Here is a 17,595-nt window from a genome sequence, read left to right on the forward strand (position 1 = left end):
TGTTTTTAGTTTTTTACTTTCTCAGGTTGCATGTTGTTGCATGTCCTTTTCGTTAATTTCATTCAAGTGGGAGATTGTTGGGAAAAAAAATGGTTTAAATGCTAATTTTTTGAAAACTTTATGCTAATAATTATGTAGGACCTATAAGTCGGTTTTGGAGGGTCCAAGTAGCAATGTGTTCGTTGACGTGTGGTGAACAAGATTATGAAATTAGTAAGTCAAAACCATTTATAGGTGAATGAAAAATTGACTTCAATGTGAGGTTCATGAACATTAGTCATGTTGGTAAAAATTCTCAAAATGGTGTTGAGTGCTCTTGTCCCACACAGGAAAGTTAGGAAAAATTTGGAGAAGATAAAAGGTCCTAGATTGAACCTTGGGCATGGGCCCAAAGTGTGAGTTGGGTTGGGTCGGCCCATTACTATCTTCTTGGGCCAAAATTATTTGAAGTTATTTTCAATTGTTTGTTGGAAAAAAATAAATAAATAAATAATAAAAAAAATTAAATTTCATATTCAAATTTTGCAACGGCTCAATTGTTTGCTGGGAAAAAAAATTTTGAATTGCATATTCAAATTTTGCTATGGACATGTCTCTTCCGAAAAGGTTTTCCATTGCCTATATTAAGGCAATCCTCCATCCAGGTTTTGGAATGAAATAAAATATAAAAAAATATATATTCAGACTTCTAGTTTCTTCCTCCTCCTCTGTTCATCCTGTATATTCAATTTTTTTTTTTTTTTTAGAGTCTAAGTTTGAGAGAGTGCAAAGCACATACTCTGGTTCGCTGTACACTTAGAGTTAGTGCGAATTCTCTGTGTGATGATTGTTGTATCATGGAGACAGGACACCCATTAATCTCGAGTACCAATGGAAAGGGCGTTATTCTATCTTAAAGACACAGTGTCCATACACTAGCCTCAATCACAATTTCGTTCAATGGTTTGATCTTTGAAAAGGTGTAAGTTTATTTTATTTTATTTATTATTCGCAATTAATTAAGTTTACCGAAATTATTCTCCAACAAATTATGTGTGTGTGTGTGTTGATTTGCATCATTTCTTGGCCCCCAGGCGTAGATGTTATCAAAAATTGACTTTGCTCTGTCCTTCACTTGTGTATGAAGAAAATGCAACATAACCGTTTTTCTTTTCTTCTGTTTTATGTGGCTTTAGGTCCAGCAGAAATAAGTGAAATTTGGGCCCTCAGAATGAGAAATCCTTGGCGTTGTAGCTTTGATTAAGAATTCCCTTCCTACTTTCTTTGCGCAGACATTGGACATATTCAAAGATTATCTTACTTTTCGCTACAAAATTAAGAACAAGTACTTGATTTATTGACATTGAGTCATGGTTGCTCTTCCAATACAAAAGTTCAAAATGAAATTGCCAATTTACTAATCTGATTTGTAAGTTAGTACACTAGATCATGTGCAATCTCGAATGTTTTTTTGAAGTGTACTATGGTTTTTAACGTGTAAAGGTACGTCATTTTGTTATTGAGACAGTTGAAAAGAAAATTGTTCTTGATACAGTTTTGATGCTACAAATTACAATTTATTGTAGGATAGATGTTTTTTGAAGTGTTCTATGGTGTATTTAGGCATGTGTAAAGATATGTCATTTCAGTATTGAGACAAGTTGAAAAGAAAATTGTTCTTGATACAGTTTTGATGCTATAAATTACCATTATTATAGGATAGATGTTTTTGGACGTGTTCTATGGTGTATTTATTTAGGCATGAGTAAAGATATGCCATTTCAATATTGAGACAATTTGAAAACAAAGATCTTTCTAAAAACAGTTTTGATGCTCACAAATTACAATCAATGGACTGTTATTATAGGATAGATATAAAGAGGTGGATATCATAACCAAGGGTGGGAACTAGAATGGAGTGTTTACAAAAGGGCCTCTTCTCTTCAACCCAAATACTTGTGCTAATGCTAATTCCACTGATCTAATCTTCCCCATGGTGAGATACAACCACTCTTATGTCAATAAGAACTTGGGATCCGTGGGAATATCAATTGGATACTTTTATCGCTCCATGACTAATCCATGCTTGTATGGAAAGTGCAGACTAAATGGCCCAACTCTTTTTTTTTTTTTTTTTTTTTGGGTAAGTAAAATGCCTCAAACTCGATTGAAACATAAAAACTTGAATTAATGTGCCAACAATTTAACTGTGAATGTTTTCAGTTATTTGTATGCAGATTTGTATGCCAGTGTGATATATGGGCAGCTTAAGAAACCCCAAGAAAAAGTGGGAATCTTACTAGTACTAGGCTTCCTTTCAGTTGCGCTCCTAAATCTCCAATCTAGTGTCGTTCTGTGCCAAACAGTCCTCTAGCTGCTTTGGAATACATATACTCACTCGGAGAGGATAACAGGAAAGATGTTTTTATTCTAGTGGGTAGTAGAGTGTACAGAATAGTTGTTCCAAGCCGCTACAATCATACTTGTTCGAAGGAAAATGTGACAGCAGTTGGCAGCAGCCCTGGTCCTTGTCCTTCTTCATGTAGTAATAATCTGACTGAGCTGCGCAAGGAGTGGGCAGTCTTCCTTAGGTCATTGCTACTTTTGGCAGGCACTATGTTGTAATGTAAGTGAATGCAAAAACAATTGTCCTACAGAATCCGATCACATAGCTGGACATAATCCTCTCACATGGGATAGGATCCACACATTTAATAGGACCCATCTCATGTGATAGAGTTGTACCCGATTCTGTAATCAGATTCCACACACTATAATTTTTCATTCAAGAAAACAGTGAATTGAGATTCTTATTATGTAGTATCCCGCGACTGCAACAGCAAATGTTTCAAAGGAATTTTTTTGATAAATTAACATCAACGTTGTTGTATTTAGGGTCGTTAGTCTGTTATTTTTAAGAGATGAATTTGAATAGAGAATTTGAACCCTATGTTTTGAAGATTAGTAAACAAATCTCAGTTGCAAAAACTTGGAATCTTTTTGGCAAAAACAACATTTCCAACTTTTATTTTTATGTTTTTTGAGAAGTTAGAATCATGTGTTCATCCCTGTCTTTCATAACCTGCCATGTGATTAGAGAACCTCAGACATAATCTGCCACGGTGCCATGTGATTGAAAGAGAGAGAGAGAGAGAGAGATCTGCAACAGGATCCATCATGGTTGGGCTGCACATTGAAAACCAGGAAGTGTGCTTAGCTCAATTGGATGGGTATATTATTATTTTGATGCCTCTTTCACATCCCTTCAAAGCCTTTGACTTCTTTTTGTCCTTTAAAGTCATTCATTTGATCTGATCATTTTTTTAAACTGATTTACATCAGAAGCTGGGTGCTCACAGATCCACCTCCTTGGACTTTTAAAACCTTAATATGCTCTTCTTTTTCTTTTTTTTTTTAATTTTGAGTTCCTCTAGAACTGATCACCTTTCAGTGAATGACAATACAAAATAATAATAGCATAATAATATATGGAAAGAGTATCCCAAGGCAAAGAAGATGAGATTTGAAAACTGGCATTGAGTGAGGTAAATGCAGAGGAATTAGGTTCATCCAAGATGGCTGCACATGCCACTTTTTGCTACAGTTAAGCTAATACTCCTTTGGTATAGTTAATTTTAAGCTTAAACCTGATAAATAATCATATAGTAGAAGCTAAAAATAGCTTTCTCTTAGCTTTTTAATTTTTTAATTTTTTTTTAGCCTACTTAAGTTAGGTGTAAGTAAAAACTGAACTAAATACTTTAGCACAGATTCTCAAAAATGAAAAACATGTGCATTCATTCTTGAATTTCAAGACAATAACTTTTCTTTTTTTAAAAAAAATTTGTTTAAACTATTTTTTCCTCATAAACTAATAAGCAGAAGTTATGAACGGTCTAACACAGAATCTTGAAATATAAAATAAATAAAAAAAATCGTAAACTGCCAATTTAAGGTACAGCAAACATTGTTGCACAGCTGCAGCAAGCCAACAACCAACCATTGCAATGTAACAATACATAATTTATACACTAATTAAAGTGAAAGCAGAAGATACAGAGTATAGCTTTTGCAGGGGGTTCAAAATTGTGGTTTTGAGGGGCTTGTTCGCAGTGCTCCATTGATTAATTTATTGTCTTAGATAGCAACCATAGAAATTTCAATGGTAGTGACCACTATAAAGTGATTGAGCATGATATGTATGAATATATCTATATATATAATAACAATGGCATTTTTCATTGTTTTCTCTTTGCTGCAATCAAGGATGAACCTAGAGGGGCGATTGCACACCCTACTATTTTCAAAAAATCTTGTTATATATTAATATTAACTATTAATGCTTTTCAAATTATACAAATTCACCCCTTTAGGTTTCAAAAAAAAAAAAAAATTAAGAGGTTGTACGATTCACACCTCCATATCTCGAAACATGGGGTTCAAAGTATAAAACCAACCAAAAAAAAATTGGTTTTTCACAATCTAAATCAAAAGATTGTCTTTCAATTGCTATCTTTTATAACTCAATACAAAAATAAGAAAACATTTTTATTTATATATGTTTTTGACGCTGTTTTTCACCATTTATATCAATAAAAATTAATATTGTAATTAGTAAAAATATTCGACCTTCTATATTAAAATGGTGAGCCCCTCTTTTCTGCAATCTTATTTTACCTTATCTGATGCTGATGTAGGTAAGCACTCATTTGAAAGGTTGAGGAAACTTCTAAAATCTAATACAAAAAACTGATGCCTCTTTTTCTTTTCTTTTCTTTTCTTCTCTCTTTTTTTTTTTTTTTTTTTCCTTCTTGATTAGGTAAGCATTAGTGATGGTATTAATTAATGAAAAAATAATTAAAAAATCAATAGTAAAAAGGTTCCTTAATGCTGTGTTTGGTTGGGGGATTTGGGGAGGGATTTGGAAAGGGAAATGGAAAAGGTAGGTAAAATGTGAATAAATCATGCTTATATTTCACATAGTTTTACACACCTTTTCCCTTTCCCTTTCCAAATCCCTCCCTAAATCCTCTAACCAAACACAGCATAAATGTTCAATTGGAAGTTACCAATTCATGCACCAACAACAGTTTAGTCTTACAAAGCAGTTCTATGTTTAGGGTTTTTTTTGGGTCTCATGTGATGGATATTGAATTCCCAAGGGCTGATTTGGCAATTGCTTTTTAGCAACTCCTTAAATATTTAATGAACTTTATAAAAAAAAAAAAATAAATAAAAATCAAAAAGCTTTTCACTTTTAAGTCTTATTAGATTAGAAGCCCCTAAAAATAAAAATAAAAAACAAACAAAAAAATAAACAGGTCCGTTAAACACCAAAAAACAAAAACAAAAACAAAAAAGGAGGTGAAAAAAGTTAGGTTTTTTTTAAAAATATTTACTTTTTAAATTCTTCTACACTAAGACTCGAAAAAGAATTTGAAGCAACTTTTAAAAAATATGACTTTTTTAGCCTTGTCAAACACTGATGGGGCATAGGATGACTCAGCCAAACAAGAATAATTAACCATTATGTAACTGGACTTGGAAGCATGGTGAAAGTTATCACACCAGCACATGTCATACTTCGACATGTCTGTGAAGAACTAGAATGCTTCAATTAGAAGTAACAGAATAGGTAAAGTTCTGTGGTAATTTGAGGGACATTAGTGCCAAAATTTAAGTTACTTGATTGTCAGCTTACAATGGATCCTATTATTGTTATTGCATATGAATATTTAGGCATGTGGTTTCACAGTCCAAAGACATCTGATTGTTTGTATTCTCAAATCAATTTTCTACGTGTGTTTTGGAGCAAGATGTTTGGTTACGTTTTCAAATCAATTTTCTACACTCTCTGCAGAGAACTCTGTGCACACAGGCGTGTTTTCTGTCCAAAGGAAGACCATCCGGTAGACCACCCGGATGTCCACCCGGTAGACCACCCGGATGTCCACCCGGATGTCCGACTGATTTCCAGATTTTTTTTTTTTTTTTTTTTTTTTTTGCAATTGATTTACATAATCGGGACAAATATTTTCTGAAAATTTTTAAATTTTTTATGTGCTTTAAAATAATTTTGAATTGTATATTTAGTTATGAGTTGTAAATTTTTGTATCACATATCAAATGTCACATCAATAATTCCCCACTCAAATCAAACCTCTTTTCCAAAACTATTTTCAAAACTCTTTACCAAGCAAATTTTCTACACTCAAATCATAATTCCACAACACACAAACTCAAAATACAACTCATACTCTCAAATCACATTTACAAAACTCTACCAAACGCTACCGAAAAGTTTTTGTGTTTTCCTTTTGTGTTTTTTGTTTTTTGTTTTTTCAATTCTTTTGTAAAAACATACAAAACTTGTTTGGAAAACTATACTCTTAGAATTGTAGTGCAGATCGTTTGATCCCTACTTCCAATTCATTTCCAACCGCCTTAAAACTCATGTATTAAGGAGAGGGAAATTAAAACCTCATAACTAGCACAGATGGACCACAACATACACTAGGCAATGTGGAACATTTTCTAACTAGAGCTGAGTAAGGAATCCGTAAAATTTATAATCCGATCCAGTCCAATCCAGTAGGTTTGGATTGATTTTTTGAATTCGTGATTCGGTTTCGAATTGAAAAATTAAAAATCTGTAGTCCACAGACTGGTTCCGGATTGAACCCCATGGTTCCAGATTGAAAACCAATTTGGACCATATACAAATAGTCTATATTTATATTATACACCCTCTCGCGTAATATCTTCTCTTATTCCATATAAAACCTAAACCCAAACTTGCATAGTATCTTCTTTTATTGCTTTTATTGGTTGGTTTTTAGTTTTAATTTGTAATGGTCTAAATACTTATGTGGAACCAGTTTTCTTATAATTGTTTAAATTCTAGAACAGTATGTCACTATTAACATGATACTATATTTATGTTTTTATGAAATTAAAAAGTTATAAATATTTTTTTTTATTTAATTATGTGAATCCGTGGTTCTAAACTGCTAATTCCAACACACCCTCTTAGACCAGCACATACACTAGTGGTTTTATTCCAATCCGAACTAATCCGGACTATGCTCACCCTTAATTCCAACACACCCTATCCCAATCCGAACCATGCTCACCCTTAATTCCAACACACTCTCCTGGACCACAATATACACTAGCTAGACAAACGGCTATCAAATTGAAAAGCCTAACTCACATTTATCCTTAAAACTTAGGTATTAATGAAAGAAAAACTGAAACTTTATAATTAACACAGATGGAACAACTCCAAATAATATGGGATACATTCCAACAGTGTGGTACAAATCTCAAAATAAGAAAATTTTGAGACACAATTGGGTGAGTGCATTGATTGAGACATAGGTATAAAAATTTTGGAGACAGATGATTCCGTGTCATAAAATCATAGAAAGTAAAACATAGCCAACCTAACACCGAAAGTACTAAACCCAATCCCCACAAAACTAAAGCACATGGTTCTTCCTCCCCTTACTCTGTCTCCCCCAAAAGAGGAGACTCACCACCTATCTAGTTGCACTAATATATATATAAATATCACACCACACTTCACATCTCACCTCCTCTCTCTCTCTCTCTCTCTCTCTTAAACATGAAGCTCAAGCATTGTTCCATGACTCTTCTTTTCTTTATTTCTCTCACACTCTTCCCCTACTTAATCCAAAGCCAAACCTGCCAAAGAACCTGTGGCAAACAGCCCATCAAATACCCATTTGGCACAGGCCCTGGATGCGGCGATCCGAGGTTCCAAACTCACATAACTTGCAGTCAGGACCAACTCACCTTCTCAACCCACACTGGTTGCTACCCTGTAACCTCCATTGACTACACAAACCAAGTCCTCTACATCACAGACCCTTCCATGTCAACCTGCTCTTGCACACAGCCCAGCAAAGGCTTCAGCCTCGACTGGGACGCTCCCTTCAGCTTCCACGACGACAACACCTTTGCATTGCTCGACTGCTCGACAACTTCATCGCCCATATACAAAACCAATCCCGGAAACAACAGCACTGCCACAGTCCCTCTCTGCGACACAAATGGTGCTGCTGTTTGTAGCCTGCTTTTTTCATGCCAGGCTGTCAGCAGGCTCGATACCCCTGTCGCCACATGCTGTGTTTACACTCCAGTGGACCTTGGGCCATCATTCGAAATGGATTTGCAGAAATTGCAGTGCACTTCGTACTCCGGCATATACGGTTTTGGAGGGAAAAACGATGATCCAGGGAGTTGGCAATATGGGGTGGCGCTTAAATACAAGTTCAATTACAACAACGAATTTCCGACGAATTGTGAGAATTGCGAGAGGAGTAATGGAGCTTGTGGGTATTCTGGAACTTACAATTCATTTGTGTGCAACTGTCCTAGTGGGTTGAATACGACAACAGATTGTTTCTTCGCAGCATCTTGGAACCATGGTTTAGTACTACTTCCATGGCAGACCGGTATTGATCTATGTTTTGTTTCCTCTGCTTAATGTGTTTTTTTTTTACAGATTTTGATGTCTTTGATGTTTTGATGTTTCAATAATTTTTGACTACGATGGTTTTGCAGGGAAATGGGTGATCTACTGTTTGGCATGGTTTCTGGTGTTGCTGTAGAATGAAGAAGAGCAGTGGGTGGAAATGAATCCCAATGCTGGAAGCAAATAAAACTCCTAGTTGACTTTTTCTTCTTGTGATTTCTTCAATTTGAAGGGAATTGAAAGGCACGAGATTTTTTTGTCTATAAATTTTTAGTCTCTGTTGCAATACACTCTCAATCATTTTGGATTATATTTCGAAAAATATATACTTTAAGATTCTTACATGATCGAATGAATGGTTAAGAATGCATTAAGACAAAAAAACAGAGAAAATTGAGGACAAAGAATTCTTGGCTGAATTCAAGCACCTTTTCCTGGCTGTAAATTGTAAATATAGTGGAATTCCAATGTTGAAAGCCCAAGTTACAATAAGGTTGACTTTCATATGTTAAGATTTCTCCAGTTAATGCAACGGGTTGAAAATTTCTGCTCTGCTTGGAAAAAGATGGGTTATGGGTTACATCTCATGACACGAGATCCTCTGTCTCTAAAATTCATGCTTTTATGACCCGAATGTATTTCCTATCATACGTTTGAAAGTGCATTTAATACAAGATTAGAGATTTTCAAATTCTAAATCTAATTTCATAGTATCTTATGCAAACGGCCTTTGTTAGATCGAATGTGATCCATGTCAGTGGTCCAGACTGTGAAAATGAATCTTTATGTTGCTGAACAAGTATATAATTATGACCAAACCACTCAACAAAATGGCACTTTCATTCAATTATTTACATACAAAGGATATAAACTGATAGGTAGGTGGGAACAAGTCGCAGGTTATCAGCATAATATGAGATCCAGCTTGGAAAGTAGAGGCTTTTAAAACTAATAGAATTCATTATTATATTGAACATATAGATATTAAGATATGTATATATCCTCTAGTAATGGAATAGGGTTCCTTCTTTTAAGCACAACCACTAAGAGAGAGAATCACTTTCATGATAAAGGGGTTGGGGTTCTTTCTTTATATTCCAGCTTCACTGGGAACCTCCAGATAGTGTGATCTGGAAAACTTTATACCTACATATTATTCTGCAACTTACTTACAATTTTGTACTCTCGTATCATTCCTATCCACCATTTCATTGTCAAGCTCCTGAGTCCCCTAAAAGGTTGTCTTCCACACACACATGTATCGTAGGAGAAATTGCAAATAAATGGGACAATGGAAAAATAATTGTACTATAGATGAAATCTTTTTTACTGCAACTGTGAGAAGGACTTTCACTAAACACATGAAGGACTTGCACCATACACAAATGAAATTTATAGCAACTCGGACACAGGAAAGACTTGCACCAAACACAGGAAATTTACACCACTATAAAAATGTAAATATTTTTTCACTGTACCACTGATTTGTAATTTTTCCAATATCTTATATATATATATATGAAATGTGTCAATGTGTGTTGTACCATAGACGAAACAAACAAACAAAGAAAAATGAGAGACATAAAAGGAGTTGGCATGGAAAAGTCTACTTAACATGAAGAAAATTACTATGAAAAATGAAGTGTGGTTAAGATTTAATTGGTGTATTGTCGATCTATATGCAGAATGAATCTAAATCACATGGTAATGTTTCTAGGTAAAATTATGAATAAAAATTCTAAGCACGTAGTGTTATTGTAGTTGGCATAGTTCACTCTCTCGTCAAGTGTGATGTTTAAATTCGAATCTCACCATTGTATGACCTACCCTCTTCCCTTATTCCCTTCCTATTGGGATCAGATTCCATCAACATAAAGCGAGCACTTCTTTGAAGTAAAATTTCAGTTACAGAAAATACAGAAATATCAGAGCAAGGTGAAACAATCACAATGGCAATAATTAACCCTGGAGAGGGTGAGTAGGTCAATTAAAAATATCACTTTCAATTTTAACTAATCAAGACAGATATCAAGAGATTAATTGATTTCAAGAAAATTCAATAATTAATTAGACAACTATTCAATTAACCAAACCATCGATCAAGCGATTCAACAATATGCTTTATCAATCTCATCATAAAAAAGAACAATCAAAACTCTTGGAAAACCCTATGTGAAAACACTACCAACGAATACTCACTTTCTATTAAACAATGAATCGAACAGTTAGAAGGCATAATTGAAAGTCTCACAAACTCTAACCCAAGTCATATCTTATACCTACAATGCAATTGAACGCACCACAAACTTAAAAAAGCCTGATCTCAATTACAAGTCAAGCTTTATATATACATTGATCAGTATGAAGCACCAAGTTCCAATAGTCTCCATTCCATTGGCTCTAATGCTCAATCAAACATACTCGCCTCAGAATTTAAATAGGAAGGAACAATATTGAGATCAAATATATAGTCAAGGGCATTAATTATATAAAATAAATGTTAAAATTAACCATGTCTTTATAAAACTAATGTGATTATTGATATATATATAGATATATTTTTTACAAAACTTTATTAGTCACTCACTCCACCACAGTTCAACAATCTTCAAATGCCATCATGGTGTACAACTGATTGAATAGAAACTGCAAAGGTTTATTACTATCTTCACCCAAAAAAACCAACTTACTAGCAAAACTTGTCTATACTGTACTAGAGAGGATGAAGCTTGACTTGAATCCCGTGTTGCGGACGAACTGTTAAAAGTTGGACTGGCGAGTGACTATAGGTTGGGGATAGAGAAAAGGCGTAGCGTTGCAGAATCATTGACAAGGCAATTTTTGTTTCATTGATTGCAAAGTTCATGCCAACACAACTTCGTTGTCCGAAACCAAAAGGAAGATACACTCCTGGGTTGTTGTTGGTAGCTTTAGCAATTCCTTCTGAAAATCGTTCTGGTTTGAAAAGATACACATCATCTCCCCATATTTGAGGATCAAAATGAAGTGCCAATATCAAAATAGTCACATTTATATTGGCCGGAAGAGTAAGTTGTCCCAGTTTGACTTTCCGTTGAGCTTTTTTTGTAATATACATGATAGGAGGATATAGTCTTAGAGACTCATTAATGATCATGCTCATCTGTACCAAAAAGGAAAAGAAAAGTCCAGTTAATATTGGTATGCGTTCTTCATTATATTTGTACTAGAGGAGATGTAGTTTGATTTTGTGATCACTAGTGTTTGTGTACCTTTTTCATTCTTGGAATGCCTTCTGCATTTGGATGTTGCTGGCCAAACAACTCAAGGACCTCCTTTCTTGCTTCCTCTTGCCAATCTGTATGGATTGCTAGAAGAAGAACAGACCATGAAAGCAAGGTGGTTGTAGTTTCATGTCCAGCAATGTAAATGGCCTTGCACTCATCAATCACAGTTTCCACTGTAATCCTCTTATTCTCATCTTCATCATGACTTGCCTTCACAAGTAGTCCAAGAAGATCAGTCCCATAGTTGCCAACTTCTGCCATTGCGTTTTCTCTTTTCTTTATAATCTCTAAAATAGAATCTCGTATCCCTTCTTCAAGTTTTTCCGATTCTATATCGTCGATACTTTTCCAAAATTGACTGCACAAATGTATAAATGATCAATCAAAATTATACTTCTTGTTGGGAAAATATTAGAATCTTTGAATATTTTGAATAGATCAAGTAATTATAATTTGCAGCATCAGTATCATTTGTTACTTTAATATTGAACTACCACAACAAATAAAAGTTTTCTTTTCTAGAAGGCAGATGTTATGTTTCTAAACCATCAAGCATTGGCCTAACTATTGACATGAATTGGAAAATGGATACTCCTTGTAGGGAAAGTTTTCTTTTCTTCTCTGCTTCCATGAAATGGAAAATTTAATGAAATGGTAAAAAAAAAAAAGTGAAGGATACTGCCTAACTATCTGCATTTGATTGTTGTCCTTACTTGACTGAAAGAAAGCCTAAAGCTAGTGAGTGAAATAGAAAAAAAAAACCTAACAAGGTTATGATTTTGGAATTCTCTTCTTCATTTATTTCTTTTTTCTTTTTTTCTGCCAAAAATTACTTTGTTAAGGATCTATATTCTATTATAAGCTTATTCTATCTTAACGAATTATATTACATTGGCTAGAGAAAAAAATAAAATAGAAGAATCTTCATACAAAAATATTTCATAATGATTAATTTGTAAGTAACGTTGTGGAAAATATATTGGGCAGTGTTTATTGTGGTACCTTACATTACACTAATCATATCATATGAATTATCCCACCTTTATTTAGGAAGCAATGACACTAATATCTTGTGGGCCCCATCAAATGAAGTGGTTAGTCAATGTACAATACCACGTCCAATTGAATCGAGATATAATCAAGTTAGGATTATTGTTAATAAGACTGAAACTTAACAAAATGAATTTACCTGAGGATAGGAAGCTTGATTTTGAAAACATTTCTGACAGTTATAATACCTAGCTGCGTTAACATCTCAAATATGTCTTTTCCTTCTAAATAACTACTCCCAAAAGCTGTCCTTGAAATAACTTCTGATGTTAATAATCTGAACTCTTCATACACCTCAATTTCTTCACCTTCACACTGCTTCCACCTTTCTAACATCATCTCCACACTAGAGATCATTGCTGGAACCATGTTCTATACAATAGATATACACCATTTAGTGTGTATTATTATGTCAATAATCTAACAAAATTAAAAATTATTTGGTAATAATGATGCATTATGCAAGCTTTATTGGAGAATTATCATAAGAATTAGATATGAGAAAAATTAATAAGTGAATGTGACACCAATACCCTTCACACAAATGGAGCACGATACATATTATACACCTACTTGCACTCTATTGATTTGTAATTAATTTAACAATTTTTAAATTATTAGACATTTTATCATCAATATTTTAATGGTATGGTATAATAATAATAATGAGAAGAAGAAGAAGAAGAAGAAGAAGAAGAAGAAGAAGAAGAAGAAGTTGTTTAGTATAAGCGTACTTTCAAACTCTCTGCATGAAGAGCATGGTTGGCTAGTTTTCGTAACTTTGACCATTTTTCACCTTCAGATGTCACAATGCTGTTGTTACCCAATAGCTTCTTTAAGTAGCCTTCTATTTCCATTTGAATGTAAGCTTTTTCTTTGTTTTTGAGTATTTCTTTGGCAAGCTCCGAGTCTGTAATGACTAACTGAGCTTTTGGACCATTCCACATAAGAAAATTCTTTCCTGTTTCACCCTCAAAAATTAAATAAATGAATAAACAAAAGCAGCCAATAATTAAATAAATGCATAAACAAAAGCAGCCAATAATACATTTATATATATCATTCAAAACAATTCTAAGAAGTGAATAAAGCCGTCATGAATTTTTAAATTCATAAATAACTCTTCTAAAACTCAATCGTCATTTTAATTTTTATATTTTAAGCAACACAAGCTTTATCCTTATATGAGGCGGATAACATACTCCCTCCGTCCCAAAATATTAGTCCCTCTTTCTATTTTTCATTGTCCCAAAATATTAGTCCCTCTTCAAAAATCAAGTACAAAAATAATATAAATTTTCTATTTTGTCCTTCTTTTAAATTAATAAACAATATAGAAAGTACAATTATGACATTGATATTCTCAAAAAATGTACTATCAAAAGGGTAATTTTAAAAAATTAACTTTTTTCAAATGCAATAATTGTACTAACAAAAAAAATTGGATTCCCCAAAAGGGACCAATATTTTGGAACGGAGGGAGTATGTACAAAGTGTTTTTTTTTTTTTAATTTTTTTTTTTTTTACAGGTTGCTTGTCCACACTTGACTTCAATCAGTGAAAAAAAAAAAACTTCGGTCTTTTTAGCGTCTGACCAGTGTTGTTGTTTTTCGGGAAAAAAAAATATGAATAATATAAACTTTTTGATTTTTGTAATGATTTTTTAATTTTTTTTATCTTTTTTAAGAATGAGATTGTTTGAGATTTTTTTAATAAATGAATATTTTGGCTTTTTATAAAATATAAATTAAGTTTAAAGTGATGTGATAGAAAGATGAGTATAATTCAAATAGAATAACAACTTTTTTCATTTTTTTTTTTCTTCTTCCAGAGAGTATATCAAACCTAGCCATACCAAAATGCACTTGATATGTACTCGACACTACACCACAATTGATATCCTCACACGTTTCGACACCGCAATTTAAGCTCATGAAAGAAAATTAAACTAGGATTGAAGAAAATAAAAGGAAAATTTACATTGGTGGTCCTATATTTTGCCCATTATATTATTTTAGTTTTAAAATTTTAATTGATTTAATTTTGACTTTTAATTTTAAATTTTATATCAATTTAGTCTAATTAATAATATATTTTTACAATAAATAATTATTAAATTGATTGAAATTACTCACTGAGTTTAGTAAGTTTATAATTTTTAAAAAAAATATATAATACATGTCACTTCTTTGTCTATTTTTTATAAAATAAAAGTGTTTATATTGTAATCAAGTAGACCAAATTAAAACAAAATGAGCCAATTAAAATCGTTAAAGAAAAATGGATGGGTGCTCGAATTTCGTGGGTCGAAATTTGGGTCGAATTCGAAGAGAGGAGAAGGAGAAGAGAGGGAGACGGGGTGCTGGTTCTGTCGACGTCCTCGTCGCCTCGCCGTCCTCGCCGCAGCTCCGTCGCCTCGACGTCCTCGCCGCAGCTCCGCCTCTGCCTCTGCCTCGCCGCCACACCTCCGCCCTGCCTCAGCCCCGAGTTTGTTGGCCCCCTCCCCTCCCCTCCCCCTCCTTCTCTTCCTCCCCTCCCCTCCCCTCCTCCTCCTCCTCCTTCTTCCTCCCCTCGGCTTCTTCTTCCTTCTGATGAAAAAAAAAAAAAAAACAAAGATCAAAACGACGTCGTTTTGATCTTTCGACCGATTCGACCCACGAATTTTCGAGCTACCAACCGGGGTTGATCATAAAAACCAAAATGACACATGAAGAACCAAATATAGAGACTAGTGTGGTAATATGCCAAAAATAAAATAAAATTATGAAACTAATGATGAGTAAGTACCGTAAATCTTGAGCCAAGAGTGTATATGAGGCTGGAGTCTCTGAAATACTTGATGGGATAAATCCATGGGTTTGCTAATGGACTCGGCTCTCATGGTGCGGATTTCTTTGGTGTTTCCATGGATGAATCTGTAGCCTGGGCCTCCAATTCCTTGTGAATTCAGCATACGCTGTATCTGAATTGGAGTCCACCATAGTTTGCGAAAGAGGTTGATGAGAACCAAGAGCAAGTACAAATACACACTGCTTGAAATAAGGATGCTTATGGTTCCCAGAACAAAACCCATATTGGATCTGTAGATATTACACTAAAACAAGCAGCAGGCAAAGTTTGATGATAGAATAACCCCCAAATAAAAGTTTGATGGTGAAAAGGTTGTTTTAGTTTTCTTGTTTCAATTGTACGAGGACGTGGATAGGAATTTATAGGAGTGATGAACTCTCAAAACTGTGTATGTCTTTTGTAATTTTTTTACAAAATTTTATAATTTAAATTCATAATTTTTTTTTCACTAAAAAATATCATAACAAAATCTCAAAATATCATAATAAAAATCATAAAATGTCATAATATAATCATTCTTAATTTTAAGGTGCACATTATAAATTCATTATTTATAATTTTCTTACAAAATGTTATAACATATCTCACAAACAATCATAACATTTATAAAAAAATCATAATTTTTTTTACAATGTATACTATTTAAAAATGTGTACGTTGTAAATTTCTCCATGACTTAATGGTAAAATTTTATCTTAATAAGCTTTCGCAATGAGTTCAAATCTCGGAATGATTGTATTATAATTTATGTCAAGAATTATATGTATATTCAATTTTTTTTCTTTTAAATATATATTAATGTGTATTAAATAATTTTTTTATTTTTTTTTTAATGGTTGGTTGGGTTTTGTTGGGCCGACCGTGCCCGCTACTCTACCAAATATTTCGCCCAAATACGTCAATATTTCTAGAAGTGCCAGATATAGATAGTCAATAGGGGTATTATACAAGCCAATGTTTCTGGAAGTGTCAAATAGAGCTAGCCTTCGTTTGGAAATTTTTTTTGACTATTTTAATTTGGGTTAAAAAATTTAGTTTGGAAAGAATTTTTTGACTTTTTTTATGAGAGAATAACGTAATAATTATGAGTTAAATATGATGTTTTATTTGTTATGATTAAAATAATTTATTTTATCTTTTATGATTAAAATAATCACAAACTAACTTGCCAAATGGACCTAGTCAAAAGTGGTATATTTCAAGACAATGTGGCACGGTCACGTTTTTTAAATATTTAGCTAAAATGTTGTTTAAAAATCAAACCCGTACACCACGATGACTGCTATTGTTCTGATTTTTAAACCCCTTAAAATTCGGACACGTACACCATGACTGCTATCGTTGTGATTTTTAAGGCCCTTAAAATCCAAACACGTGCACTAGGTTTCGCACTGGGTTGATTTTTTAGTTTTTTTGAATTTTTTAATTATTTTAGTTTGAATTAAAAAGTTTAGTTTGAAATTTTTTTTTTATTTTTTTGATTTTTTTTTGAAAGAAAAATATAATAATTATGAATTAAATGTGATATTTTATTTTTTGTAACTAAAATAATTTATTTTGTCTTTTATAATTAAAATAATCCAAAAAAATCTAGAAATCAACTTGACAAACGGAGGCATGACAACTCCTACCGTTGTGATTTTTAAGCCCCTTCATTTTGCCTTTTTGCTTATATACAATTAGTCTATCACTCGTGCTATGTACAGAATAATTATATATATTTATATTTATTTTAGATTTTTTTTAATATATAAATTATGTTTTTTAAGATTTTTTATAAAAATAATTTAACAAACTTATTACTAATCATAGTGTATGAGAGAAGTTAAAAATGATACTGCAGTAACTATACACAGATTGTATTTATAATTATTTGTATGAGGGAATTTTAAATGCTGATCAGAGGATTTTGACTAAATCAATAAATGCAGGCATGTAGATTGAAAAAAG

General features: G+C 33.0%; 2 protein-coding genes across 3 annotated transcripts in view; one reads left to right on the forward strand and one right to left on the reverse strand.

The window, feature by feature from the left end:
• Positions 1-7,492: 7,492 nt before the first annotated feature.
• The window catches only part of LOC114273094 (uncharacterized), a 118,955-nt gene continuing 108,852 nt past the window's right edge, over positions 7,493-17,595 (forward strand). Inside the window, exons 1-2 of one of the 2 annotated variants that reach the window (XM_028214858.2) lie at positions 7,493-8,459; positions 8,569-8,823. In XM_028214858.2, coding sequence (XP_028070659.1) covers positions 7,607-8,459; positions 8,569-8,615 — 900 coding nt within the window. In that variant the 5' untranslated portion in view covers positions 7,493-7,606 and the 3' untranslated portion in view covers positions 8,616-8,823. Of the gene's footprint in view, positions 8,460-8,568; positions 8,824-17,595 lie in introns of those variants that run through there. The other variant, XM_082894453.1, reaches the window with a different exon arrangement.
• LOC114273093 (cytochrome P450 CYP749A22) lies at positions 10,997-15,973 on the reverse strand. Its single transcript, XM_028214856.2, has 5 exons — positions 15,583-15,973; positions 13,530-13,756; positions 12,935-13,167; positions 11,731-12,103; positions 10,997-11,621 (listed from the first exon to the last, which is right to left on the reverse strand). The coding sequence occupies exons 1-5, from the start codon at positions 15,866-15,868 to the stop codon at positions 11,193-11,195; spliced, it is 1,548 nt and encodes a 515-aa protein (XP_028070657.2). The 5' UTR covers positions 15,869-15,973; the 3' UTR covers positions 10,997-11,192.

Source organism: Camellia sinensis, chromosome 11, assembly GCF_055761805.1.
Source record: "Camellia sinensis isolate YWXY chromosome 11, ASM5576180v1, whole genome shotgun sequence".
Classification (NCBI taxonomy): domain Eukaryota; kingdom Viridiplantae; phylum Streptophyta; class Magnoliopsida; order Ericales; family Theaceae; genus Camellia; species Camellia sinensis.

What these genes read in the sequence shown, in the direction of transcription:
- LOC114273093 (XM_028214856.2), bottom strand. Translation starts at nt 15,868, where the DNA reads ATGGGTTTTGTTCTGGGAACCATAAGCATCCTTATTTCAAGCAGTGTG. An exon ending in ATCAAGCTTCCTATCCTCAG is followed by an intron (nt 12,104 to 12,934) that starts GTAAATTCATTT and finishes ACATTTGTGCAG; the next exon opens with TCAATTTTGGAAAAGTATCG. An exon ending in GCATTCCAAGAATGAAAAAG is followed by an intron (nt 11,622 to 11,730) that starts GTACACAAACAC and finishes TTTTTGGTACAG; the next exon opens with ATGAGCATGATCATTAATGA.